The 26,685-nt window shown below is 44.3% G+C and overlaps 1 protein-coding gene across 10 annotated transcripts in view; it reads right to left on the reverse strand.

The window, feature by feature from the left end:
- Nucleotides 1-26,685, reverse strand: part of LOC135323515 (zinc finger protein 462-like) — a 117,374-nt gene that overhangs the window by 60,194 nt on the left and 30,495 nt on the right. For 7 of the 10 annotated variants that reach the window (XM_064500217.1, XM_064500209.1, XM_064500212.1 and 4 more), the window contains exons 2-6: nt 14,702-14,953; nt 8,726-14,175; nt 7,641-7,805; nt 6,053-6,324; nt 2,827-2,945 (exon numbers count right to left, since the gene is read on the reverse strand). In XM_064500217.1, coding sequence (XP_064356287.1) covers nt 2,827-2,945; nt 6,053-6,324; nt 7,641-7,805; nt 8,726-14,175; nt 14,702-14,921 — 6,226 coding nt within the window. In that variant the 5' untranslated portion in view covers nt 14,922-14,953. The remainder of the gene's footprint in view (nt 1-2,826; nt 2,946-6,052; nt 6,325-7,640; nt 7,806-8,725; nt 14,176-14,701; nt 14,954-26,685) is intronic. The other 3 variants (XM_064500215.1, XM_064500216.1, XM_064500219.1) reach the window with 3 other exon arrangements.

The following is a 26,685-nucleotide window of genomic DNA, read 5'->3' on the forward strand; positions in this document are numbered from 1 at the left end:
AGAGAGGCAGGCCGCGCGACGGGGCGGGGGGGGGAGAGAGAGAGAGAGAGAGAGAGAGAGAGAGAGAGGCAGGCCATGCAACAGAGGCGGGGGAGGGGGGGAGAGAGAAAGAGAGAGAGGCAAGCCGCGCGACGGGGAGAGAGAGAGAGAGAGAGAGAGAGAGGCAGGCAGCGCGACGGAGGGGGGGAGAGAGGGGGGCAGGCCGTGCGACAGAGGGAGAGAGAGAGAGGCAGGCCGTGCGACAGAGGGAGAGAGAGAGAGGCAGGCCGTGCGACGGGGGGGGGAGAGAGAGAGAGAGGCAGGCCGTGCGACGGGGGGGGGAGAGAGAGAGAGGCAGGCCGTGCGACGGCGGGGGGAGAGAGAGAGAGAGAGAGAGGCAGGCCGTGCGACGGGGGGGGAGAGAGAGAGAGAGGCAGGCCTTGCGACGGAGAGAGAGAGAGGGAGGGGGGCAGGCCGTGCGATGGGGGGGGGGGGAGAGAGAGAGAGAGAGAGAGAGAGAGAGAGGCAGGCCGTGCAACGGGTTGGGGGGGAGAGGGGGAGAAAGAGGGGGGCAGGCCGTGTGACGGGGGGGGAGAGAGAGAGAGGGGCAGGCCGTGTGACGGGGGGAGAGAGAGAGAGAGGGGCAGGCCGTGCGACGGGGGGGGAGAGAGAGAGAGAGGCAGGCCACGCAACGGAGGGGGGGAGAGAGAGAGAGAGAGGCAGGCCACGCAGCAGGGGGGAAGAGAGGGGGGGAGAGAGAGAGGCAGGCCACGCAACAGGGGGGGAGAGAGAGAGAGAGGCAGGCCACGCAATGGGGAGAGAGAGAGAGAGAGAGAGAGAGGGAGATCGCGTGACAGAGAGGAGGGGGGCAGGCCGCGCGACGGGGGGGGAGAGAGAGAAAGAGAGAGAGAGAGAGAGAGAGAGAGAGAGGCAGGCCGCGCGACGCAGAGAAAGAGACCGCGCGATGAGGAGGGAGGGAGGCTGCGCGACAGAGAGGGAGAGAGGGAGGGAGGGAGAGCGGGAGGCTGCGCGACAGAGAGGGAGGGAGGGAGGGAGGCTGCGCGACAGAGAGGGAGGGAGGGAGGGAGGCTGCGCGACAGAGAGGGAGGGAGGAGAGAGAGAGAGAAGGAGATGGAGGGGAGGGGAGGGGAGCCGCGCGACAGACGACAGTGGCGGGGGGAGGGAGGAAGGCTGGGGGGGGGCCGAGCGACAGAGGGGAGGGGAGAGAGAAGGCACGCAACAGATGGGTAGAGTGACAGAGAATGTGAAGTAGAGTGAGGAGGCGCGCAACAGACGGGGAGCGCACGGAGGCGCGCAAGACGGAGAGCGCGGAGGCGATTAGCAGAACACACATGCAAGAGAATGCACTCGAGAGAGAGAAAACGCGCCTGAGGGAGAGCGCCCGCAATAGTATGAGCACGATGAGGAGAGCATGCACGCACAAGGGAGAGCGAGTTCATGCGTGAGAGGATGCGAGAGAGCGACGAGGAGAGACCACGCGCAGGGGAGCACGGGCAAATGAAAACACAAGAGGGAGAGAGCACATGCGCAAGGGAGCACAGAACAAAAACGTGAGAGGGAACATGCAAGACAGGGAGTGCAGGACAACGAGAACATGAGACCTGTGCTTCTGCATACATGCTTGCGGAGTACGAGAATACGAGAGGAAGGGAGCTCGCGTGAGGGAGAGGAAGACTGAGCATGTGGAAGAGGGAGACCGAGCACGAAGGTGAGAGCACGAAGGTGGGTGAGAAGTCAAGCGGGCACTAGGGCAGGAGATTGAGCGCTCAAAAGCAAACGTGACAAAATGAGCATGATGGTGAATGTGCGCAAGCAGGTGCAAGAGAATGTGGGAGAGAACATGAAGGCGTGTGAGAGTGAGAGAATGCGAGAGCAGGCGAAAAAGCTAACACATGAGCAAGAGGGCGCACGCAAGAGAGAATGCGAGAGCATGCGAGAGAACACGAGGGAGAGAATGAGAAGGCATGCGAGAGACAGAGAGCAAGCGTGACTCTGAGAGTCGCATCCCAGAGTGAGCAACACAGTGCAAGAGCAACACAGTGCGAGCAACAGTCCCAGACTGAGAGGGACAGAGCTCTAGACCCAGAGCGACAGGGATAGAGACCAAGACACCAAGCATCAGAGAGAGAAACAGCGCACGACCACTTTAGAGACAGATAGAGGAAGAGGACATGACCTGCAGCATGTGACTGCGAGAAACAGAGACAGTGCATAACAGAGAGAGCACGTGACTGCAACCAAGAGAGGGAGGGAAAGCTAGCAGCAGACAGCAAGTGCTGGAAGAGCCTGAAAGAGGGAGAACCCACAAGCAAGAGAAAGTGAGTGCAACTTGGTGAGAAAAAAGGAGAGCATGTGACCGCGCGCAATGGAGCAACAGAGAGGAAGAACAAGTGCATCCACCTGAGAAAGTGTGACAGAAAGAGGAAGAACATGTGACCAAGAGAGAGGAAGGGAGCATACGCATCCACATGTGCGCAGTCATGCTCGCTCTACCTCTCTCTAGTCACATGTCTGTCTCACAAGTGAGAGAGAATGCGTGACCACACGCAAAAGGAGAGCATGACCACACACAAGAGAGGGCATGCATGACTGCACAACAATGCGCGACTGCGCAAGAGGGAGAGCTCGTAACCGTGTGAGAGACTGCAAAGAGGAGCATGCATGACTATGCACGAGGGAGAGAGGGCGAGCAAACATAACTGTGAGCAAGGCTGAGTGCGAGGGAGCACACGGCCACACTAGAGGGAGCGCGTGAGAACAAGAGCGCACACCTGACAGCGAGAAAGGGAGATCGAGGTGGAGGGAGAGCATAAGCAAGAGACTTACCAGCATGAGCTTTAAGTATATGGGTTTTCAAGCGGCTATTGTAAGAGGACTTGAATGGACAGAGTTTGCAACGGAATGGCTTATGGTGTCCATGATGAGTCTGCATATGGCGATCCAGACTGATCAGAAGACAAACAGAAAAAGAAAAGAAAATAGTAAATCATTTCAGCTATTCCTTCAGATGCAAGCCAAAAAGCTAGTAACAATAATAAATAAGACCAGGCCAGGCTCAGCCATCCTTTCTTATGCTGGCTATCTCTCTATATCCAACAGGTCTGCTTACAGAACAAAGCAGAATCTAATCTGAGAAAGAAATGGCTGAGATCAATTTTGTCACACAGAACACAAACCACTTAAACTCATCGGGCAAAATTACTATCAATTAAATTATACCAAATCCAGACTAACAGAAGAGTCACTTAAAGGATAAAGGCTATTTGAAAGAAAACAGAAACAGACAGAACGGTGAAAATATTAGTACAGGATTTTTCTGTTAAGTGTTTTTGTGAAAATATGCCCCCTTTTCTCCTAAGGAAAGGAAAATATTTTTCTAGATCTACAAAGGAAACCTTTATTTGGTTACACAGCAAAAGCAGACTAGACAGCCTGCTCTGGGGGGAAGGTACCAGCAAGCTGTCTATGGTCAATGAATTTCAGGAGTAAAAGGTGGCAGAGTTTCAGACATAATGGACTGGGAGATCCCGCATGAAGCTCAACAACAGAAGGGGGGGGAGACCAGATGCTATTTTTCTGCAGGGGAATTCAAAGCAACAGAAATCCTGGAATCAGGAGGGTGAAGGAGAAGATTAATCACCTATTTCCATGGCTTCAGATCAGAATGGAGACATCTCCGATACAGCCTCTTCTTTGGAAAGATTAATGCTTTGTAATATAAGAGTAGTCTGAGCCTGCTTGCACATACCAGTGAAACAAGAAGGTGTGGACAAGTTTGGAGAGTGATGGTTTATTTAACAAAACACTCTTCCCCCCCAACAACCACCACCCTAATAGTTCCAGGCATACATCAGCTTTATTTCCTATTACTTGACCTAAATTGTTCTTTTTTTTTTTTCTACTGCATATCAAAATCTAGATAAAATGGACTCTATTTCAGCCCCTCACACTACAGAGGGTGTCACAGGATCTTTAGTCCCACGCTGACAGAGCCTGGCCCAAAAAAATCCCTGTTTACCAGTGCTAACACCAAAGTCTGTGTATTCAAAGATCTGATGATAATGGAAACAAAAACCAAAACATATATTCAATTTCAGGGCCATTTCACAGAAACATAATTTTATCATAAATCCATCAGGGAGTTTGTGGTAAGATTAAAAAAAAAAAAAATCCCCATTTCTCTGGAGTACCAGTAAGTCTCCTAAATAAGAGGCATTGAACATTTGTGGTCAATATTTCATAAAACAAAACACATTTTAAATAGCTGATAGGAAATGAGCTGGTGTAAAATTAAACTGGACTGCCAAAGATGTATATAATACATATCTCAAGCTCAGCATTGACTGGAGCAACTATCCCTGGCACATCAGAGGCCCGTACTCAGAGCTCCTGAGGGAGGATGCAGCTCTCCAGGTCTGGGGCTGCAGCAGTGCCTGGGGCTTCTCCCTGAAGATGGGGCAGAGGGAAACTCTCTCCTTGCCTGCAGAAGGTATATGCTTGTTGAAGAGCTGTGTCACCAGATTAAAGGAGCTGTGGGAAGGTCAGCAGACTGCACAGCATCAGAGATGACAATAAAAAGATTAACTAGATCTTCTCAGAGACCCTGTATAGACAAGAGCCTGAACCCCCAACTGTACTGGAGGAGGAGCAGCCAGAGTCTGTGCTTATTGGGTTGGAAAATGGAGACTCCCATGATGGCAAAGGCTGGAAGCTTGTGACTTCTGGCACCAGGAGGAAGGCTCCTGCTCCACCTGCAAATCTGCACCTACAGAATAGGTTCAATGCCCTGGTTGCAGATGAGGGGCTGGAAGCTCTGTCCAGTGAAACATCTGAGCTGCCTGAGCCTGAACCACGCAGGAGCAGCAGGAGGAAGCAGCGAGAGACAGCAGTGGGAGACTCCCTGATGTGGAGGTATGGAGGCCCCCATCTGCTGACCTGACCCTGCTACCCTGCTGTCTAGGGAGGTTTGCTGCTTACCAGGGGCTCAGATCCAGGATGTTGTGGAGAGACTGCTGAGGCTTGTCCAGCCCTTGGACAATTACTACCCCCTGCTGCTCATCCACATAGGCAACCTGCTGTGACACTGACAGAAATACTGCTTTTCTAACACAAGGGTTTTTAAATACTTCTTATATCATGCTTTCTTTCCCACATGCATTGACTTACAGAACAGTGACAACTTCACCCAACTTAAGGTTGCCACTGACACTGCTATAAATGTCTACATCAAATGAGCACCTGGATTGGATCTCTCTGCCGGGGGGGGGACAGTTCTCCCCCCAAAAGCTACAGAAAACTTGTATGTGCCTGTCAGTCTAGGATGCCAGTGGAAAATACCCCACAAACCTTATTTCTCTGTGGCAAGCCATGAATAATTATGATTAAAAGAATTTTAAAACTTCCCAGCTGTAGGTAAAGACAACCTTTAGGAAATAAGTTATGAGGAACTTGATTATTTATGATGACCATGCATTTTCATGTGTCACATCAGACAAGAAGTGATTTCCTCAACCCATTTCAAGTATACCACACTGATGTGAAGACTGTTCATAGACTGAAATTACATGCTGCAATTAAAAAAAAAAAAAAAAAAAGATTGGTTTGTGATAACTGTTCAACACTAGAAATGAAATCTCTCTCAATCAACTAAAGAGTCACAATACTATTCAGAAACAAGGTAGTTACATGCAAGACTAGTGAAGAAAATACTTTTTTCCTTTCAGGCTTGTTGAATTTCATGCATTTGACAGGACTGTATTAAGTGGTGGGCTTCATTGTCTGTCTACTAAAAGATACATCTTTTGCTTGTGTGCATTTCTCCTACACATAACAAAAAGAGAACTTGAATTCATGAAGATATAAAAATGGAACTTCTTATAAATAGTCACAAGCAATGGCAAAAGGTTTGAGGGCATAAAAAATACCTAAACCCTGAGAAAGAAAAAAAATATAGCTTGAAATCAAATTGTACATGCTCTCCTTCAATGTCAACCTACATGAAAAACAGTAGTGCTAGTCTGCGCTTCTATTGAAAACAAAAAACATAACTTACTTGTGCCTGAAAGCAGAGACAAAGGAGCAATACTGGCAGCTGTACTTGTCTTCCCGGGTAAACATGGCCAGAGCCAAGTGACTCCTCTCATGAGATCGCAGACCCTGCATAGACATCAAAACCCGGTCACACTGGCTGCAGTGGTAGCCCCCAGGCCTGGTTTCATCTTCCAAGGATGCTCCAGATTCAACTTCTGTAAATTCCACAATGCCAGGGTCTTTGGCTCCCTCAAAACCCTCCAAAGTTGTGCTTGAAGAATCTTCAGCTTCCTGCTAAAAAACACATACCCCCCCAAAGCCATCAATTCTCTCTCCCTTCTGCCCCTCAGTCTTTCCTATGTGTTAATTTTAATGTTTAGGTTTCCCACTGCATCCACTTTCTAAAGATATCCCTACCATACTATACTAATGGCTTCCTGTATATTCTGTATAATGAGAGCTGTCTTTTTTATATATATGTGTGTGTGTGTGTGTGTGTGTGTGTGTGTATATATATATATAAAAATTTTATATTATATATATATATGAATAAAAAAAAAAATTTAAGACCCATCTCTTGTTCCCTTTCCTAAACATTAATTATCACAGCACACATTTTGCAGCAACCTTAAAACTGAAAAGTATATTTATATCATGTTTTTCTGGTCTTGGATTTTAGTTTTGGCTCCCTGCTGTTCAGTGAGAAGATGGTATTGACCCCACATAAACTTTACTTGGGAAGCAGGGAAAGAGTGGGAATCATTTGATAGGAGGAAAGCATCCCATTCTGTCAGCAGTATTGGGTAAGCTAAAGGAAGGTCAGTGGAAGGACGATGAAAGCTCTTGAGTTGAACTGTTCAGATTCTGAAGGACTCAGCTACCTTACAACACACAGTTGATGACATGAATTAGGCACACTTAGGTCACATTCTGAAGACTGCAGAAGACTTTGCTGAGAGCTCATTGCAGCAAGAAAAGGAGAACTGCATAACCAGTTCCTGCAAACTTATCGCACCTGAACTCACCCTGCTGATATCCTGGAAAGCTGGCTGTGGAGCACAGCCTCTCCTCAGAGACACTCTAGGTGGTCTCCCCTTGCATGGGGAGGAAACAGCAGCACATTTACAATTAACCACTTGAATGGGACCCCTGGCTCAGCTGACTATTTGAATATGTGTTTGCTGCCAGCACTATAATTTCATATGCAAAGGTGTACCTTTGCATATGAAGGAAGAGGAAAAAAAAAAAAAAACCACACCTTAAGGGTCTAAGAAAGCAGAAAAGTATCCCAGAACAGTTGAGAGAGAGGCTCCTGCTCATAAGTCAAGCCTTTCAGTCATCAGTGACATCAATTCCTTTGTAGCAGATAAGAAATGAGAATTAAATAGTTTTTGTGCCCCTGATCAAGAGCTGAAGAAAGGTAAAAATCTTAAAGTAAACAAAATGCACTGCAGAAAGCTGAAGTACTAAATCAGAATGTCACACTTAACTGTTCAGAATACCCAATCCAAAACCCATTTGACTCCATGAGAGCCCTCCATGGGCTTTCAATTAGGCCTTAATATCAAGCAAACAAAAAAAAAAATACTGTTAGTTCACAGAATTCTCACCTTTACTGTAGCTGACGCAGAAGAAACATTCCCGTACTGGACGTGCTTACGGAGGTGATTACAGATGGCACGAAGCGTTGGATGAACTTCCACACAAAATTTACATTTGTAGCCAACCACTTTCCTCTCCTTAAGTTTTGAGGCATCTTCCAAGTGTCCAAAAGCCTATTGAAGCGCATGAGCATAAATCAGTTATATTAATTTAATACTGAAACATGCTTCTGATATCTGATTTTTAGAAATATATACCCAGACCAGATTTTGCACCTGAAGGGAAATTACATTTAGTGTACACTTGTGCTATTGTGCAAAACTTCAACCTCAATTTGTGCTGACTTCTATTAAAGCCTCCAAAATAAGTGGACAGGACACACACAGGAGAAACTTTCAGTTTCTGCATAACAGTGGTCCCCTAGAAGATCATCCAGTTTGAATTTACAAAACCAAACCATGTTCTTTCACAATCCCACGCCCCGCCCCCAATTGTGAGGAGCTTTTCCACAGCAAGTAGAGTTGCTCCGGATGGGGGAAGGGGGCGCAGAAGAGTAGAATTTGGTCTTCTGTTCACAGGAGCACTTGTCCAAAACTTGAAATTATTGCATAGATGCACATTAACATCAGGTTCTTTATTAGAGAATGTACCGAAAGGGATAAGCTTGAGAAGAAAATTGGTGTGTTATTTCAAGGTATATTGATGAGCAAGGAAAACAGGACATTTGCTAAAGAATCTAAAAAAAGTAAACAGCAGCCTTGCAAAAGAAGAATACATAACTGTCAGATACAGATAGCCCTCCATAAGGGTGGGAGGAAGGAAGGGAGATAGGGAAAAACCCTGAAGGAAACAGCTGGAAGGAGCAGGGCTTCCTAAGGTGCTTAGGAAGGGGTGGAGAATGAAAGAAATTAAAGTAGAATATGTAACTGACTTTTGGAGCCCATTGGCACACTGAGTCACTCATTAGCCTGTGGGCATTTGGCTGTCAAAGAGAACATGCAAGTGGGCATTAGTAATATAGAACCTCCTGGGGTGTAGAAGAATAGCTTTTTATTTGTTAGCAGAGGAGGAGACCAGACACACAGATCCTTACCCTCTCTTGTTTAAAATCTGCAAAAGCGCCATCTGCATATTTCTGCTTGCTCAAAAGCTGTTTCCTCCTCTCCTGACGTTTGGCACGCTTTTGGAATTCCTCATTGTGACTACTCAAGTGTGAGGTCAGCTCTGCCGTGCTATGCAATTTAGTATCACAGTGCTTGCACTGGTAGACGGCGTTCTGCGAGCGGGTGCCACTTCCCACTATGGTAAAGTCTCTCTTCAAATCCTTGCTGTGGTGGTCAGTGTAATGCATGCACAGCAGCTCTGCTGTGCTGAAGGAGAGCTTGAAACATTTTACGCACCTGAAGGGAAGCCACTCAATTTCCTGAGCCTCACTGTCCACCTCAGGCCTTTCAAAGTCATTCCTTTCCTCAGCTGGAGTTGACTTTTCATGCTCATCAGCATATACAGCAGTGAAGTAGCCCCCCAGCTTGCTTGCATGCTGCTTCTTAGGAAAAACACCAGGGTGACGCTTCATGTAGTGGGACACAATGCCTTTTTTGCTAAAAGACTGGAAGGAACAGAGAGAGCATTTCTTCTTCTCCACAGCCCTCCTCAGCTCCTCACTTAACTGAGGAGTGTCATCTTTGGGAGGAGATGGAATGATCACTTTATTGGGTTTGTCGCTTACTGTCCTGGAGGCTGCTAAGCAGTGGGTATAGTAAGCATCAATGTCATGCCTTTTCTGGTAGTGTGCTGCAAGCCCTTTGCGGATAGGGTTGGTGTAGGAACACAAAGCACACTTGAAGAGGTTGTTCTTGCCTTCTGGTTGTGCTCGAACATTGTTATGTTTGATGCGGTAGTGCCTGGCTATCCCCTTCCGGGTGGAACAAAAGTATTTGCAGAGCTGACACCGGAACACTGTGTGAGACACTAAGTGAGAACTAGAGAAATGAGGTGCTGGGACAGAGGCTTCTCCAACACCCTCAGCAACAATTTCTGGGGAGGCCTTGATTTCAGTCACCATGTCTGGTTCCACTGAGGCAGACACCTTTGGTGGTGACTGAGCAAAAACATCAAATTCAGGCTGATTATGGTATTTCTCATAGTGAATTTTGAGCTTCTCCAATGTGCCATGGGTATAAGGGCATAGTTTGCACCTGTACGCACCATATCCTTGCTTGAAAATCCTACTTGTCTCTTCCACATCATTCTGGGTGATGTCATTCGACTGTTCCACGTCATGCACAAAGTCTTCAGCAGTGACCTTTATTGATGGGTGTCGTTTCTGGTAGTGTGTGAGGACTCCATGAATGCGTGTGTTAATGTATGGGCAATGCCTGCACTTATACACAGCCCCTGAGTTAATGTCTATGTCTTGTGCAAAGTCAGCAGCTTTCACTTTCATGCCAGGATGCTTTTTGCCATAATGTGTCAGGAGGCCATGCAAGTTATTGTACTCGGACTGGCAAACTGTACACTGATATGGAGTGGAGGAGATGGCAGGGTTTGCAGAAGCCAGCTGGACAGTTTTTTCCTGGGAAAGGCTGGGGTCCTCCGCAGCCTGATCCACCTGTGATGTTACCTGGTTTTCCAAATTAATTCTGGCCCCAACTTCATCAAGCTGTGCACCAGTTTTCCCAGCAGCATCTTTCTCCTTAATGATATCTAACAATACAGATTCATCCCCATTCATGGCCCAAGGGTGAAAAGCCTGGTAATGATTAGTAATATCCCAAATGGAAGATGCTTCAAAAATGCAGTCTCTGCATTTATAGGTCTTTGCCTCTGTTGGCATCACTAGGGTAGGAGGGGCAGGATCCGGACCTGCCCAGAGTTTAGTTGCCATATATGTATAATCAACATAATGTTCAGGATGCCTCCTTTGGTAGTGCACAAGCAAACCACTTGGTTCTGTATGTGAATAAATGCACCATTCACAGTGATAACCAGATTCTATCAAGCCATCCAAAAATGCCCATCTCAGAATGGACGTGACTGTGGCCTTCAGATTTGGGTGGTCTTTCTTAATATGCTTCCTCAATGCATAGAAGTAAGGCGACGTGTAGCTACACTGCCTGCACTTGAGGGCTCTCAGCTTTGTCTTGTCCTGTTCAGTGCTGGAGGTGTGAGCAGGCATGCTGCCAGATGATTTCTGGTTGCGATCGCAAAGGCTTCTAATGGTGGCTGTATGCTGCCTAATCACATCTGCATTGGCTTTGAAATCACGATGCTTCTTTTGATAATGAATGAGCACGCCTTTCACGGTTCGGTTTCCATAATCACAGTGTTGGCAGAAGAACATTTCGTTCTCAAGGGGATTCACAGAGCTCTCGGAACTGCCCCGGCTCAACTGTTGCATCGACACTGGCAGCCTCTGAATCCCAGATGGCAGTTCACCAGCCTTCATCATTGCCGCAGTAGGGGGTGCCTGCCTGATGTACTTGGCAGTGACCTTTATTTCTGGGTGCCTTTTCTGGTAGTGGACAAGCACTCCCACAACTGAGCGGTTGCTATATGAACAGTGTTTGCAATAATAGAGTTCAGGAGCAAGATCTGGGGGTGGAGGGGGAGGTGGAGGTTGGGAAGCCAAGTTGGACACTTTGGGGGAGATGTGCACCCCCATCTCAAAAGACATTTGAGCCAGGGCAGAGCCCCTGTCAACAGAAGCTATACGCATGGTCTTCTGAATTCTGAAATACGATGCTTTTTCTTCAGGGTGTTTTTTCTGGTAATGCACCAGAACAGAATGCATGTTGGGGCTTGCAAATGAACACACGTCACAGTCATAAACAACCACAGTATTGACTGAAGGCGCCTTCCGATTTTCACATTCAGGACTAAAACTCTTTGTGGCACTTTTGTTAAAACCTGCTGGCACACTAGCCCCGTGAGCCATGGGGGTGGAGGTTGCCATAGTTTTTGGAGCAGAATTCAAGATCTCTCTCAGTGTCTGAGACTCTGTGTTTAGTCCCTCTTGCTGTTCAACAACATAGCTTGAAAATATCATTGCGTTGTTAATTTTCACTGTTGGATGCATTCTTTGGTAATGCGGCATCAGGCTTCTAACATTTGGGCTTGTATAAGAACAGAAGCGACAGCGGTAGATCAGATCAGAGTGATCGAAGTTCAATACATTCATAGCTTCAGGGTGATGCTCTCCATAGTGTTGCTGCAGATCTTCAAAGTTTGTGTAGTCAATATAACACTCAAGGCATCGGTATACTGCACTGTGATCATTAGGATCCAAGATATACCTAAAGCTGAATTTAATGTAGGGATGCATCCGTTGGTAGTGGGTGCTAACGCTCCTGGCAGATTTGTTGCTGAAATCACAGTGTTTACAATAATAAAGCCTGCCAGTGTCATTAAACTCCACATTTTCGTTGTTCTGATCAGGGACATACATATTTGGCTGGCTCCCCAGAACAGAGGTGTTAGGGCTCTGTTGGTCTTTCATGCTAACGGAAGAATAATAGTCTTCCTCATCTTCAGATAAAGTGAGTTCAATCTCTGCTCCATTGGTAGAATTATAATCATGCTGCATGTTTCTGAAGTTTGCCTCCTTCTGGGACTCATTAGTCTCTCTCCCCCACATTTGCTGGGGTGCATAAGAACTAGAAACCTCCATCATTGGTTCTGTTTGTTCTTCTTCTCTGTCTAATTCCACTTCTATCTCCACCTCGTTGTCTTCCTCCTCTTCCTCATCATCCTCTACATTAATCACAGCATCTTCTTGCTGTTTGTTTTGGTTGATTTTGCTCTGCAGGTTGCTTGCTATTTCATCAATTCTAGTTCTTTTCTTCACTGGTGAAAGATCCAAAGGGCAGTCATTTAACACCTTCCGAGCAGCCTTAGCAACAAAGTTATTTTTAGACGAGAGCCCAAGAATTGAGGTCTGGCTTTTCTTCACCGTGCTGGCAGCGGTATGAGCATCTGCCTCACTCTCTTGTTGCGTGTTGGATGGCAGTCCATCATATTTTGGCAAGTTGTCACAAAATGAGTGCTTGTGCTGCTGATGAACTCTGAGGCCTTTCAAAGTAGTGGTGGAATAGTTGCACATTGTGCACTTATAGGGATGCTGTGAATGGGGTTGAGGCAACTGCTGCTGTTGCTGCTGCACTGGCTCCATCATCCCAGCTGACTTCCCACCATTTATATTTCCACTCTCATAAGAAACTGTGTTGTCATTCAAAGAGATGATGTTTTCACTCTGAGAATTCAAGGTGTCCCACTCTGATGTTGTGCCTGCATGACACTGCCTATGAGCTCCAAGCTTTAACGAACTTTTACAGGTGAAAGGGCATTCATCACATTTGTATACAGCCGTCTTTCCAGACAGGTGAATGTTTTCAATGTGACGGGAGATGCTTCGGCGGTGCATTGTGAGGAAAGGGCAAAAAGGACATTGGAACCTGTTCATGTATCTTCTAAAGGGAATCCCCTTTGTTTCCAACAGTTTGTTGCCATCAGATCCCATCAGTTGCTCTGCAGACATTCCTAAGGTCTGGTGATCCACAGAGTTCAAGCCATTCTCGCTGTCCACTCCATTTAGCTCTTCATCATCTGAGCTGGAGTCATTTAGCATGCTGCTTGTTTCCAAGTCAGCAGAAGAATTTGTCATGTCAGCAACTCCATAGCGGGATCTGTCTGACAAATTAACTACACTTGAGTTTTGAGGTGACTTAGACTTCATTTGAGGATAAGACACACTAGAAAACTTGGAGGATGTAGAAGAGTTGGGCCTGATAAGGGAATTGCCCGTAGAGCTTCTGAAGTTTGAGGCATTTGACATATCACGTCCTGTCGTATTCATGGAGACATAATTAGAGTTTGGGGAGGCATTCTGGGCACTCTTATTCTGCACATCGGGCACACTGGTTCCGTCTTGTTGCTGCCTCAAGCTTGACAGTATTTTTACCATGCTGCGGTGCTTCTTCATCATATGGTCACACCAGCGCTCCCTTCGAGGTGTCTGGTAGCTGCACCATTCACAGCAAAAGTTGCCCCTGGACTTTGTTAGAGGCTTGACCATGGACTCCAATATGCTCCGTTCTACCACCTCTGCAGGCAATTCCTTGCAGGGCTCCTGCACTGGCACAGAGGCAGATGTCAATTCAGATACAGCAGCAGCAGGGGGAGTTGAACTCTCCTTCAGGTTGTTTTTGTGATACATTTTCTGGTGCTTAATAATCCTCGCGCGCCTTGGTGATTTGTAGGTGCAGAACTGGCAAGAGAAAACTTTGCCAAACCCCTCGTGCATCATGATGTTGTAATTTAAGGATCCAGCAGTGTGTGGCCCTACTGAACTCCCCCCAACTTGTGCTCCATGAACCTTGCGTGTGTGCTCTATGAGGAGGTTTTTAGATCGAAAGTAACGCACACAGAATTTGCACTGGAAAAACTTGTTGGTTGGTTTAGGATTTGGAGCCATATGCTGACCATAAAAACTTTGGCTCTGGCTATAATAACTTCCAGACCCCGTCTGAGTTGTTGCATTTTGCCCTAAAATAAGAATTAAAAAGTGAATATGTCAATAAGTAAAACAAAATAGACAATTTCCCACACACACACCCTGTATGCATATGAATATAACCACATCTTGAACACATATTAATCACACCAGGATTCCCTCACTTATTTATGATTAGACCAGTATATATGAGAATGGTAAGAAAACTAATGGATGGTGCATAATTTGGGATGGACAACTTCCAAAATAAGCTTCTTGAAATAAAAAAAGTACACTAATAAAGTTCAAAACTCTTCTAGAGCTCATGGTGGTGAAAAGAAAGGAAAAGAATCAATGTGAAGAAGCACATGAAAAACAGCAAGGAGACAAATCCACACTCCATGTTTGCATTTACAGAAAAAGCAGTGATCAGAACCAGCATGGCTGTAACTAAACATCATTCACTTCACTGCCATAGCAATAAAGATAACAGCTTTTAAAAAATCACACTGAAACATACAAATTAAAATGCACTGAAATAAGTCACATGTGAGATAGGGGCTTAGGGTTGAGGTTTACCTGCTATTTCATCTGCAATTGTAAATTCATCCTTTACAGAAGAAAATTCAACCTCAGTCTGGTTGCTAGCATTCATAGAGCCAGACCTTGGCTGGCTAGGGCTTTCCTCAGAGACATCTGTTGGCTGCAGAAAAGCAGTGTGAACATCCTGAATGTGAGCTTTTAGGTCTTCATAGGATGGAGCTCGGAAATCACAACCATCACACTGCAGCACCTCCATGGCTCAGGAATGATATTTTGCATTAGAAAATTCTGCAAGAAAAACAAGGAAGAGAGAAGGAAAGAGGCAGGGTTTGGGGTTTTTCATTTTTTTTCTTTTGTTTTTAAACAGAAAGGTCATTCATTGAACTCTGAAAATATATAACACCAAGCTTCCTGTCACATGACAATGATTTCCAGAAATTCCATTACTGCAGCCTAAAACTCAACATTTAAGATGCATCAAGGCAATTTGAATTCAAAGAAAGTCCTATCTAGGTAACTCAAAAGTTGCTGACATCAATGCTACAGTCGACCTTCTGACAAATGACTACTAATTCAATGGAATTTGTCCTCTAGGCTTTTCCATTCCTCAGGAGAGGGCTGTTGTTAGGAAGTTTGTCTCATTCAAAGACTAGCAACTATATGCTAGAAGAACAGCCACATTACTCCCGAACATTCATGCACTGAAGCTTACAAACAGATGACAGTGGTTTCTGCTTCTATATGACCCACTGACCATCTTGGAAGCTGAGGAAGTTCTGCCAGTTTCATTACCAGAGATTAAAAAACCTTAAAATGGAAACATTTTCCTTTCTTTTCAAAATCCTATCATTCCTGACTTCAGTGGAAAACATAGGCATAATGGAAAAGTGAGATCTAAATATGTGTATACAGAATAGAATGCTGCACATTGGAATTAATTCCACCAAACACTGAGAACATCTCCACTCTTTGTTAGAGCCTACAGAGTTCTGGTTTAGTCTGTCATTGAGGACCTATCTTTGGTGGGATAGGAGTTTGGGGAAGGGCAAGGGCTGGAGTAAGGGATGGTCAGTAAGGGAAATGGGAATACTGCAAAAGTACAATGGAAACACTATTAAGATCCATCTTCCCTAAACACATCATGACTTCCTTGACTCATCCCAAACCCCTGCATACTGTGAAGTACAACATAACAAAATTTGGTAACATCAAGTTCAGTATGTGACCAATTAATCCTGCATCACAGAATTCTGGGGAGGAATTTATCACTAGACTCAAAGTTTATGTATTGCCATAGACAAGAAGACACAAGAAATGCAAAAGGCTGAGAGCCTTCTGCCCTGTGCAGTGGCTGGAAACAAGAACAACCTATTATTTTAAAGTGGCAGTTCATTTATTAAGTTTCCCACACACTGCACCAGGCCAAGATAACCTAGGAGTTCCAGAGATCCAAGATGCAACGGCAGCCAAAAATATTTTACGGTGAGAACCTCATGTATTTACTGTAGAATGTAAAACTCCCTTCTACAGAAAGATGAAAACCTGCTGCAGGCAAAACAGTCTTGACTCGGGGACAGTCTTGACTTAATTTATTGCCAACTAACATAAACTTTAATTACTGATTTGGTTATTGAGAAACAAAGATGACAAACAAACATTTAAGGAAACACCCTTCCCCCCCCTTCCCCAGGGTCAACTTAAGCCAAACACCTCTCCTCCCCCCTCCCTAGTCTCCACTTCCCTTGTTTTTGCCACACATTACACCCAGTCTGTCCCAATTCCTTTGGTGAGACAATGGTTGGGGTCAGTGCATATTGGTTTCTTTCTTCTGCCCCTCCATGCTTCTTACTCGTTTTCCTCCACTGCTACTTGCTTCTTACTGCTCTTCTGCTTCAGCATGAGTTCCTCCATGTGCTGCAGTTCCCTTCCTTGGGTGTCACTGTCCCTTCCAAGAGTGCATCTCTAGCTGCATCCCTAATGTCTCCTTCCACATCTCCTTTTGTGTCTTCTCATGCATCTCCTGCCCCTAGCAGCTACCATCCTTTCTTAAAATATGTCTGAGCAGAGGCGTCACGTGCTCCTTCAACTGGTTGAAGTTTTGCCACGCAATGGGTTGTTTTCATCCATTTCAGAGACATCTGGAACCAACTGTGACTGGCACTGGGCAGTTCACAGCCTCTTCCCACACAGGGCACCCTGTAGCCCCCTGCTACTGAAACCCTGCAATTTATGCCCAATACAAAGCCCAAAAACATTAGGGCACAGAGATGAGAGGACAGTACATCAGGATTTTTACACAAAATAATGCTTCTTCTGATAGCCTACTAAAATAAACTTCTGGCAAGTCTAATTCTGGACAGTCTGAGCACACAGACACTCCACATGTTTAATCTACATTACTGTGCTCAATGCAACGTGTCCCCCCACCACCTCCAAGAAAAATAAATAAAACAATGCACCAGCTTCTTTTCAGCTAACGAAGCTACAATGATCAAGATACTCGAGCTTTTATTTGCAAGCACCAGACCAAATTGTGTGGAAAAGGTTGCTATCTGCTCTGGATCAAATTACAGCAGTGAGTGAAGCCCCACCCCATGTCTCCTTTAGCACAGTCCATTAGACCTGAAAACAAATTTTTTCCACGGAGCAAATGACTCCTGCATTCAGAGCACTTCACAGAAAAGCAGATCATCCGGTTTTCACTACCCATCCCCCAAGCTTAGTCTTCTGTCTCAGCCAAACAAGCCACGGCTCTACTAAACGTGTTTATCACACTTTCAAGAGACATGAGCCCCTGCATCACTGAAGCTTTAAGACTCACTAAGCTGCCCTAGTCCTCTGAGCTTTGGGAGCAGCCATTTTAGCTCAGACAACTCCTGCACTCAGAGGCTCATAGCTTCTTGCCTGCACAACATGGCCTCACTTATCTCAGCTTCATCTCAAGCACACAGGATTTCCCCCCTCCCTTGGATGATACCAGAAAAAAAAATCAGCATCTAAGAATACTACTTTCCCTCTTTTGTATGATTTACCTTCTCTCTCTCCCCTCCCTCCAACAAATAGTATCTGTTCTCACGTGCTGTCAAAACAGCACCTTTTCTTCCTGAACAATCATTTGCAAAGATTTCCAAAGGTTCTTTTATCCCATGAATGATAAACGTGTTTATTAGTTCCAGCAACACAGTCCTACAGACTGAAGCAAAACACAGTAACCTCCCAGCGGGAGGGGGAACAGGATGGAGGACCCCCCTCCAAACTACTCCCATCCCTGGGGAGCCCTCCTGCTCCGCGCAGAAGACACACCACCCCACTCCCCTGCCAGATTCCAAAGTCTAATGACCTTTGTTAATCACCAGCCAGCCTATCTGCATCACCAGCAGACACACCCTTCAACACAAAAGCTGTAGCTATGCCTTTTAAGAGAGGTTCTCTGAAAGCTCCATTGTGTAGGATAGGGGTGGGGAAACCTCTCTTCCCTTAAAACTTCAGCCCCTTTAGAAACAACACAAAAAGCTTTCTACGTGTCTTTCGGAATCTTTAAGCTAGTTTACAAAATAAGAACCAAAAGGAACAGAAAAAAATAGTTTTTTAAAAGGATAAGCCTAACAGCTTCAAACTAGCACAATGAGGTAAACAACAACCATCACCGTTGTATATTGTTAACGTTCTTTAATATTCTGACACTGTCCAGACAACGACCAGTATCCTTGAGGATAACTTCAGAAAAATCTCTAACTTTTCTGCTACAAAGTAAAATAAAGAGTTGAGAGATCAGTAATAGCTACTGATTATTAAAACATTATGAAAGAGTCTTTCTAATGGGTTCTAGCTTTAATGTCACAATGATCTCTACCACAAAAGCAGTGCTGAATCATATAAGAGGTTAATCTTACAGCAGCTGAGTGCAAAAACATTAGGTACAGCTGAATAGCCTTCAATTTGATGTTTTCACCAAGCACCATACTGAAGTCAGGATGAAGCATTTTGTAAGGTATTCCACCTTACTAGTTATACATTTCTCTTTAAAATTCAGGTATTACACAAAAGGGGGAAAAATCCACAGAAACTGCTAGTTTGAACTAAACTATCAAAAGAAACAAACACAATGTGTGCCTTTCTCTCTCTCCCTCTCTCTCTCTCTCTTTTTTTTTTTTTTTTTGTCCACGTGGGATGTGGAACTGAGAATGCTGGCATATTTTCAGTGCAGATGTTAACACTGTGTCAAGACACGCAGCAAATAAAGGAAACTAAGAGCAAGATTTACACATTTGACCATTTAGATGAGCTATGGTCATGCTGTCTGTACATACAAAGGGCAGCACCTTCTACATTTCAGTTACTTAAATAAAACTTGCATTCCATAATCCATTGCCAAATAGCACAAACAGCAAAATTTGAGGGAGAGCAGAAGTGGAGTGGGGGGCTAGCCAAATCAGCTAAATCAAAAGCAGAACAGGAAGCTTAAACAACAACAAAAAACAACCACCATGAAATGAATTCACAAATCCCACAAGCCTTCCAAACTATTCACAACCGATCTCTCAAAACCACATTGCCTCTTCTCCACATTAAACATTACAGCCATATATTTTAAGAAAAAGTTGCAATCACAAAGTAGACCAAAGGTAGTCAAGACAATGATATAGGGTTGGTTTTTTTTGTTTGTTTGTTTTTGTTATTATCTGTTTGGTGAGGCTAGCCTCATATTAGCTTGGGTATTTTAGAAATAGTGGGTCACATTGCGTTTAATACTTCAAAATACAAAATTAATGTGAAGCCCAAGGCACTGACCTCAAAATTGAGCTTCTGTGGTTGACTACCCATCCATTATATTCTGCATGGAGTCAGCACTGCTTCCAGAAGTTAATATGCACATGCACAACCACAACTGAAAAGGCCAAGCAGACCACGCACACTATGTGAACTTCCAATTCAATGTTTAAAAACATCACATTCAGAATAATCTCTAGTTTTCTATGTCTTCCAATACTCAGGAGATCAGCTGCTTCTTCATTCCCAGCCAATAGAAGTAGGTTACACACAGCTTTCATTTCATTCACTGAGATTTATTATTGCCAGGGTGAAGCTGGAACTAAATACAATACATCTGAGTAACCTGGGTGTTACAAGACAACCCTGAGAAGCTCAGAAAGAATGTTTGAAGTAGGTAGATTTGGATAACTTCTATCTTAGATAGAATTTATTTAGCATGAGTAGCCGCACACTTGCTTAGCATAAGTAGCTAAATTTGCTGAAGCCTTAGGCCGTGCTCCTAGTTCATTAAGAAAAGGCCTCAGAGCTGGTGCAGGCTGGAGAGATAAGGGAGTTACAAGCAGTCTGCATTCCTGTGCCCCACTCTCCAGAAGGGAGGATGCCAAGGCTGAGAAATAAGGCCTGTTTGGGCGCCAAGACCTTGGGAAGTAAAAAGCTTCCTCTCACTGTTAAAACAGTGATGATTAAGGGGTCTGGATTATGTCTTCTTCCTCAGGGCCTTGGAAGATAACACCTACTGACCCAGCTGGGGCAGTGTTAATTAATTGATCAGAACCTTGAGAAGCAGGGGTGGGACCCAGGGAAATGTGAAGAAATCATTAACCAATCAGTGTAGAAGAGGAAGGAAGTCACAAATATGGCAATAAGAGGAAGGAAGTCACAAATATGGCAAATTTGATTGTATAAATGCTACCTGAAAAGTTGGGGGGGTGTGCTTGATTTGTGGGAGACCACCGAGCACCCAGGCTTGCGCAACTCTGAAATAAATAAATAAATAAATGTCTCTCCTGAGTGTGTAATTATTGGCTCATTGCACACCGGGCAACGAATCCGCTTTTCGGACAACAGTTTTCTGGCGACCCAGGTGGGACCCTCGCTGTAAAGCCTTGCCCGGATCGTCTTGCCAGTTCCGGCAGGGAGACGCTGCTCATCGGACTCCAGCGCGCACCGACCGTTTTGTTCGGGGACTCCGTGAGCACCCTCCCTGGTCGGAACAGGTAAGCGACTCAAAGGTGCAACGCAGTAATTATTAAGAGACATTGCATAAAGGGTATGATACAAGGGTAATTGGTTGTGGTAACCAAAGGTAAGCTTTGTACACGTTTGGACAGTGACGACTGGAGTGTACGAAAGCGTAATTGGTAAGAACGTTCTTTTAAGGGTGGTAATATGGGAACAGGACAATCTGTGGGGGTATCCTCCTGTTCTCCTTTAGGATGCATCCTGAAACATTGGAGAAAGTTTGGTGGGAATCCTTTAACAAGGAGAAAATTAAAGGAATACTGTACTCAGTGGTGGCCAATGTATAAACTGGAGGATGAGGAAAAACGGCCAGAAATGGGAACGCTAAACTGTAATACAATCTTGCAACTTATGTTGTTTTGTAGAAGACAGAACAAATGGGATGAGGTCCCATATGTAGATTTGTTCTTCTCTCTGAGAAATGATCATGAAACTAGAAAAAAAATGTAAGCTGTTGATCTCTGATTCAAATGTGTTAATGATGATGGGAAACAAAGAGAAAATGTCTCGGTGTTGCTCTGCTTGTAGCATTGGGAAAAGATGTTTAAAAGCGGGTGATGAGGAAGAGGATGTACAATTATTGGTCTCTCCTGAAAGAGATCAAGATAGTGTTAATAGCAGAAATAAGGGAAGTGAGGCATGTAGCCCGATTGCAGGCAGAACTCGGGCTACTCGGGCTCAACAAAATCCCGTGATTCAGGCCCTGCTGCGTCAAGCAGTCGGACCAGACGGGATGCCTGTGTATGTGAAGGTCCCTTTGTCAACTACAGATTTAATGAATTGGAAGGAGTCTGCTGGGTCGTACCGAGAAAATCCAGAAAAGATGTATCAATCCTTTAAAATGATAATTGAAAATCATAATCCAGATTGGCAGGATTTACAGGTGCTTTTAAATACTTTGCTTTCACCTGAGGAGAAAAGAATGGTATTAGATAAAGCTCAAGAGGAAAATGAAAGGCAAAATGCCAGAGACGGACCAGACCGTTTTATGCCGACCCGGGAACCGGGTTGGGATCAAAACACAGGGGCAGGCAGGTTAATGACTAAACAGTACCAACAGTTAATACTATATGGGGTAAAGCATGGAGTGCCTAGGCCCAAAAATATTGCAAAACTATATCAAATCGCACAGGGTAAGACTGAGGATCCCTCTGCATTTTACGAGCAGTTATGTGAAACTGCCCGAAAATGGACAGACTTGGATCCCGAGGACGAAGCAAATAAAATAACTTTTACTACATTATTTGTAGGACAATCAGCACCAGATATAAGGAGAAAGCTTCAGAAAGTAGATGGTATGTCGGGGATGTCGATATCGCAATTAATAGAAATTGCAGATAAGGTGTACAATAATAGGGAAGAAGTGGAGAGAAAGGAAAAACAAAAGGAGAAACTGAAAGATAAGAGGCAAAATGCTGCAATCTTGGCAGCTGCATTTGCCCAAGCATAAACTCCCTCTCAGGGAAGGAGTTTTCCAAAAGGACAAGGACGTAGAAGAGGGTATAGAGTAAGAGGGAATTTGGGAGATGGAATTCCGCTAAGGAGAGATCAGTGTGCAATTTGCAGGGGGAAGGGGCACTGGAAAAATGAGTGCCCGAAGAGACAAACAGATCATTGGAAACCTCAGTCTGCATCTGTTCCAGAGGCAGATTTGCTCGTGTTCGGTACAGAGGATTCAGACTGACGGGGACCGGGGGTTGAGGAACTGGATTCCCCAGCCGAACCCCTGGTTTCAGTAAAGCTGGGGAACGAAACAGTTAAATTTTTAGTAGACACTGGAGCAGCATACTCAGTACTAAATAGCTGTAAGGGACCAATGAGTAAATTCTCTATGCCAGTAATTGGGGCCACGGGAAAGCGAGAGGTCAAACCTTTCTGTCAACCAATTAAATGTGAAATAGGAAATAAAGTGTTAACACATGAATTCTTATACATGCCAGAATGCCCATTACCCCTAATGGGGAGGGATTTACTGAATAAACTGGGGGCACAGATAACCTTTGATCAAAACAAAGTTAAGGTGCACATTCCACAAAGTAACGCCTGGAAGGCACAAGCATATATGTTGCAGAAAGCACTGGATTCCGAACAGGTGGAGGATGGACCAAGTGAAATTCCCTCTGAAGTAATGGACGCAGTAATCCCTTTTGTGTGGGCAACGGAGAAACCTGGGAGCCAGATGTGCAGAACCGGTAAAGGTGAAATTAAAACAAGGAGCTAAACCGGTAAGGTGAAAACAGTATCCCATGAAGTTAGAGGCCCGTGTTGGACTGGAGCCTATGATTAATAATTTCTTAAAGTATGGACTGCTGCGAGAATGTCAATCCGAGTACAATACTCCAATCCTGCCTGTAAAAAAAAAAAAAAAAAAAAAAAAAAAAAAAAACTACATGAGAGAGGGCACCAGGCTTTGGGAGTGCTTGTACAGACTTTAGGAAATTGGAAAAGACCTGTGGCTTATTTTTCAAGACAGCTGGATAAAGTGAGTGCAGGGTGGCCAGGATGCCTCAGAGCAGTTGCAGCTGCTGTGCTGTTAATACAAGAGGCACGAAAATTGACATTGGGACAAAAAGTGACTGTTTATGTGCCACATGCTGTTGCAGCAGTTTTAGAACAAAAAGGGCATCACTGGTTATCCCCAAGTAGGATGGTGCAGTACCAGGCAGTGATACTTGAGCAAGAAGATGTAACCATGAAGGTGTATAATACCCTTAATCTGGCATCTTTATTACCATTTCATGAAGGGGGAGGTTGGCTCATGACTGTCTGCAAACTATTGAGCGAGTATATTCCAGCCGTCCAGATTTGAGAGATGTTCCATTGCAGAATCCAGACTGCGAATTATTTACCAATGGGAGCAGATTTATAATAAAGGGAGAAAGAAGGGCTGGATACGCTGTTGTCACTTTGGAAGGAGAAATCGAAGCAAGATCACTACCAGCAAATACATCAGCCCAGAAAGCAGAACTGATTGCTTTAGCCCGGGCTCTGGAATTATCAGAGGGAAAATGGACTAATGTGTTTCAGAAGAAGCCCCCCCCAGGGGAATTAAAAAGGGGCTTCATGCCTGGGGATTACTGGCAAATTGATTTTTCTGAATTACCAAAATGTAATGGATATAAATATTGTTGGTGATTGTTGACACCTTTTCAGGATGGCCTGAAGCTTTCCCGTGCCGTACCAATAAGGCCAGGGAGGTAGTAAAAATGTTATTAAAAGAAATTATACCAAGATTTGGGGTATCAGAAGGGTTTTCTTCAGATAGAGGACCTCATTTTATAGCAGAAATAGTACAGCAAATCTCAAAAATACTACAAATTAAATGGGACTTACATACCCCCTGGAGGCCACAATCCAGTGGAAAAGTGGAAAGAATGAATCAAACAATTAAGAGACAGGTAGGAAAATTGTGTCAGGAGACTCAGATGAAATGGACTGATGTTTTACCTCTGGCATTATTAAGAATCAGAATAACCCCAAGGGTTAGGGAGAAAGTTAGTCCATTTGAGATTCTGTATGGTAAACCTTACACTGTAAATTTAACTGGAAATGAAATTCAAATGCACGTTAAGGGCGATCAAATTTTAAGTGATTATCTCTTGTCTATGGCAAAGGTTCTTACTTCTCTCCGTAGGTACATCCAGTTAAGATCTCCTGTACTTTTAGATTCACCTGTACATTCATTCCAGCCAGGAGATCAAGTGTATCTTCGGACCTGGAAGGATGAGCCATTGGTAGAAAAGTGGAGGGGACCGTATCTTGTACTGCTAACAACAAATACTGCTGTGAAACTGCAGGGAATTGATTCCTGGATCCACTACACCCGAGTGAAAGCAGTACCTCGAGAGACGTGGAAAGCTGAACAAGTTCAACCTCTAAAGTTAAAAATACATAAAGATATATGAGTTGTATTGGAAGCGAATCGGTTTTAAATTTAGATTGTATTCAGGAAAGAATTGCTTTAATCTGTTTGTTAGGAATAGGGTTAATATTGTTGTTACGGTATCTATGGTATCTGTGTAAAAATGATGTTCTCCCAAATAACCAGGGGAGAAATGTGGTGGTTAGTTTTTCTAAGTTACCTGAGCCAAACAATTAAAGGGAATCAGGAAGGATTTTGGAGCCATAATCTCCATTTGGAAGTAATTATGAAATCTATGAAGATAATTAACCAGAAGGATTGCTGGGTGTGTACCCACTTCCCTGAACATTCCAACAAGGGCTTCCCCCTAATTGGAGTGCCTCTTAATTTTTCCTTTATGGAATTTATGAGGCAGATAAGAAATGATAGTGATCAAACGAAATATAATGAAACAACCGAACAGGAATGGGAAGTCCAGAGTGTGACAGGAGATTATTACCAATGTATCCGAAGATGTAATAATAGTAATAGATGGTGGGAAAAAAAACTGTACCCTATGGAAAGCAACCGATCAACTGTACTGGAGCCATTAAGGTGGGAGGTTATAAAAATTGCTCTCATATACCTGAAATAGGTTATAAGTGGCCAAGTAAGGAACTAAATGGGTGGCATGTTCCGAAAGGTAGTGGATGGTATTGGTTGTGTGGGAACAAGGCACGAAAAGTGCTACCTCCTAATTGGTCAGGGGCATGTACTTTAGGGGCAATAATCCCTAATGTTACTATAAGAAAAGAACTGAGTAATAAATATCAAAAATCCTGGCTAAGAACATTCATGAGGAGACAAAAGAGGGTCAATAATCCTTTAATAGATCGACCTACTAGGTTTCAGTCATTCGTAAGGTGGCTGTTTCCACAATTGGGAGTGAGTGAACTTGAAAAAGCAATAGTAAATATTTCAGCAGTTATTGAAAAAATAGGGAATAAAACCTCTGATGCCATTGCAGCTTTACAAGAGGAGGTTTCAGAAATTGCTAAAATAAGTACCCAAAACCGAATGGCTCTAGATATGTTATTGGCATCTCAGGGAGGAGTATGTACAGTAATAAATACTAGTTGCTGTGTATATGTGGATCAAAGCGGGAGAATTTCTACCGATCTAAATGAAATCTGGAAGCAGACTGAAATCTTACATGAGGTTCAGAAAGATGATACTTCTTTCGGATTTGAAGAAATATGGAAATGGTTGACTTCCTGGTTCCCTGATGTGAGCTCATGGGTTAAAAAATGTTTAATAATTTTAGGATTGGTGTTAGTAGTTTTTGTATGCGTTTATGTAGTGATTCAATGTATTTCTAAGTGTTATATGAAACTAATATGGGAAAGATTTTAAAAGAGTGAGACTAATATGAAAATGATCATATAAGTCTCAAAGGGGGGAATTGTTACAAGACAACCCTGAGAAGCTCAGAAAGAATGTTTGAAGTAGGTAGATTTGGATAACTTCTATCTTAGATAGAATTTATTTAGCATGAGTAGCCGCACACTTGCTTAGCATAAGTAGCTAAATTTGCTGAAGCCTTAGGCCGTGCTCCTAGTTCATTAAGAAAAGGCCTCAGAGCTGGTGCAGGCTGGAGAGATAAGGGAGTTACAAGCAGTCTGCATTCCTGTGCCCCACTCTCCAGAAGGGAGGATGCCAAGGCTGAGAAATAAGGCCTGTTTGGGCGCCAAGACCTTGGGAAGTAAAAAGCTTCCTCTCACTGTTAAAACAGTGATGATTAAGGGGTCTGGATTATGTCTTCTTCCTCAGGGCCTTGGAAGATAACACCTACTGACCCAGCTGGGGCAGTGTTAATTAATTGATCAGAACCTTGAGAAGCAGGGGTGGGACCCAGGGAAATGTGAAGAAATCATTAACCAATCAGTGTAGAAGAGGAAGGAAGTCACAAATATGGCAATAAGAGGAAGGAAGTCACAAATATGGCAAATTTGATTGTATAAATGCTACCTGAAAAGTTGGGGGGGTGTGCTTGATTTGTGGGAGACCACCGAGCACCCAGGCTTGCGCAACTCTGAAATAAATAAATAAATAAATGTCTCTCCTGAGTGTGTAATTATTGGCTCATTGCACACCGGGCAACGAA

Source organism: Dromaius novaehollandiae, chromosome W, assembly GCF_036370855.1.
Source record: "Dromaius novaehollandiae isolate bDroNov1 chromosome W, bDroNov1.hap1, whole genome shotgun sequence".
Classification (NCBI taxonomy): domain Eukaryota; kingdom Metazoa; phylum Chordata; class Aves; order Casuariiformes; family Dromaiidae; genus Dromaius; species Dromaius novaehollandiae.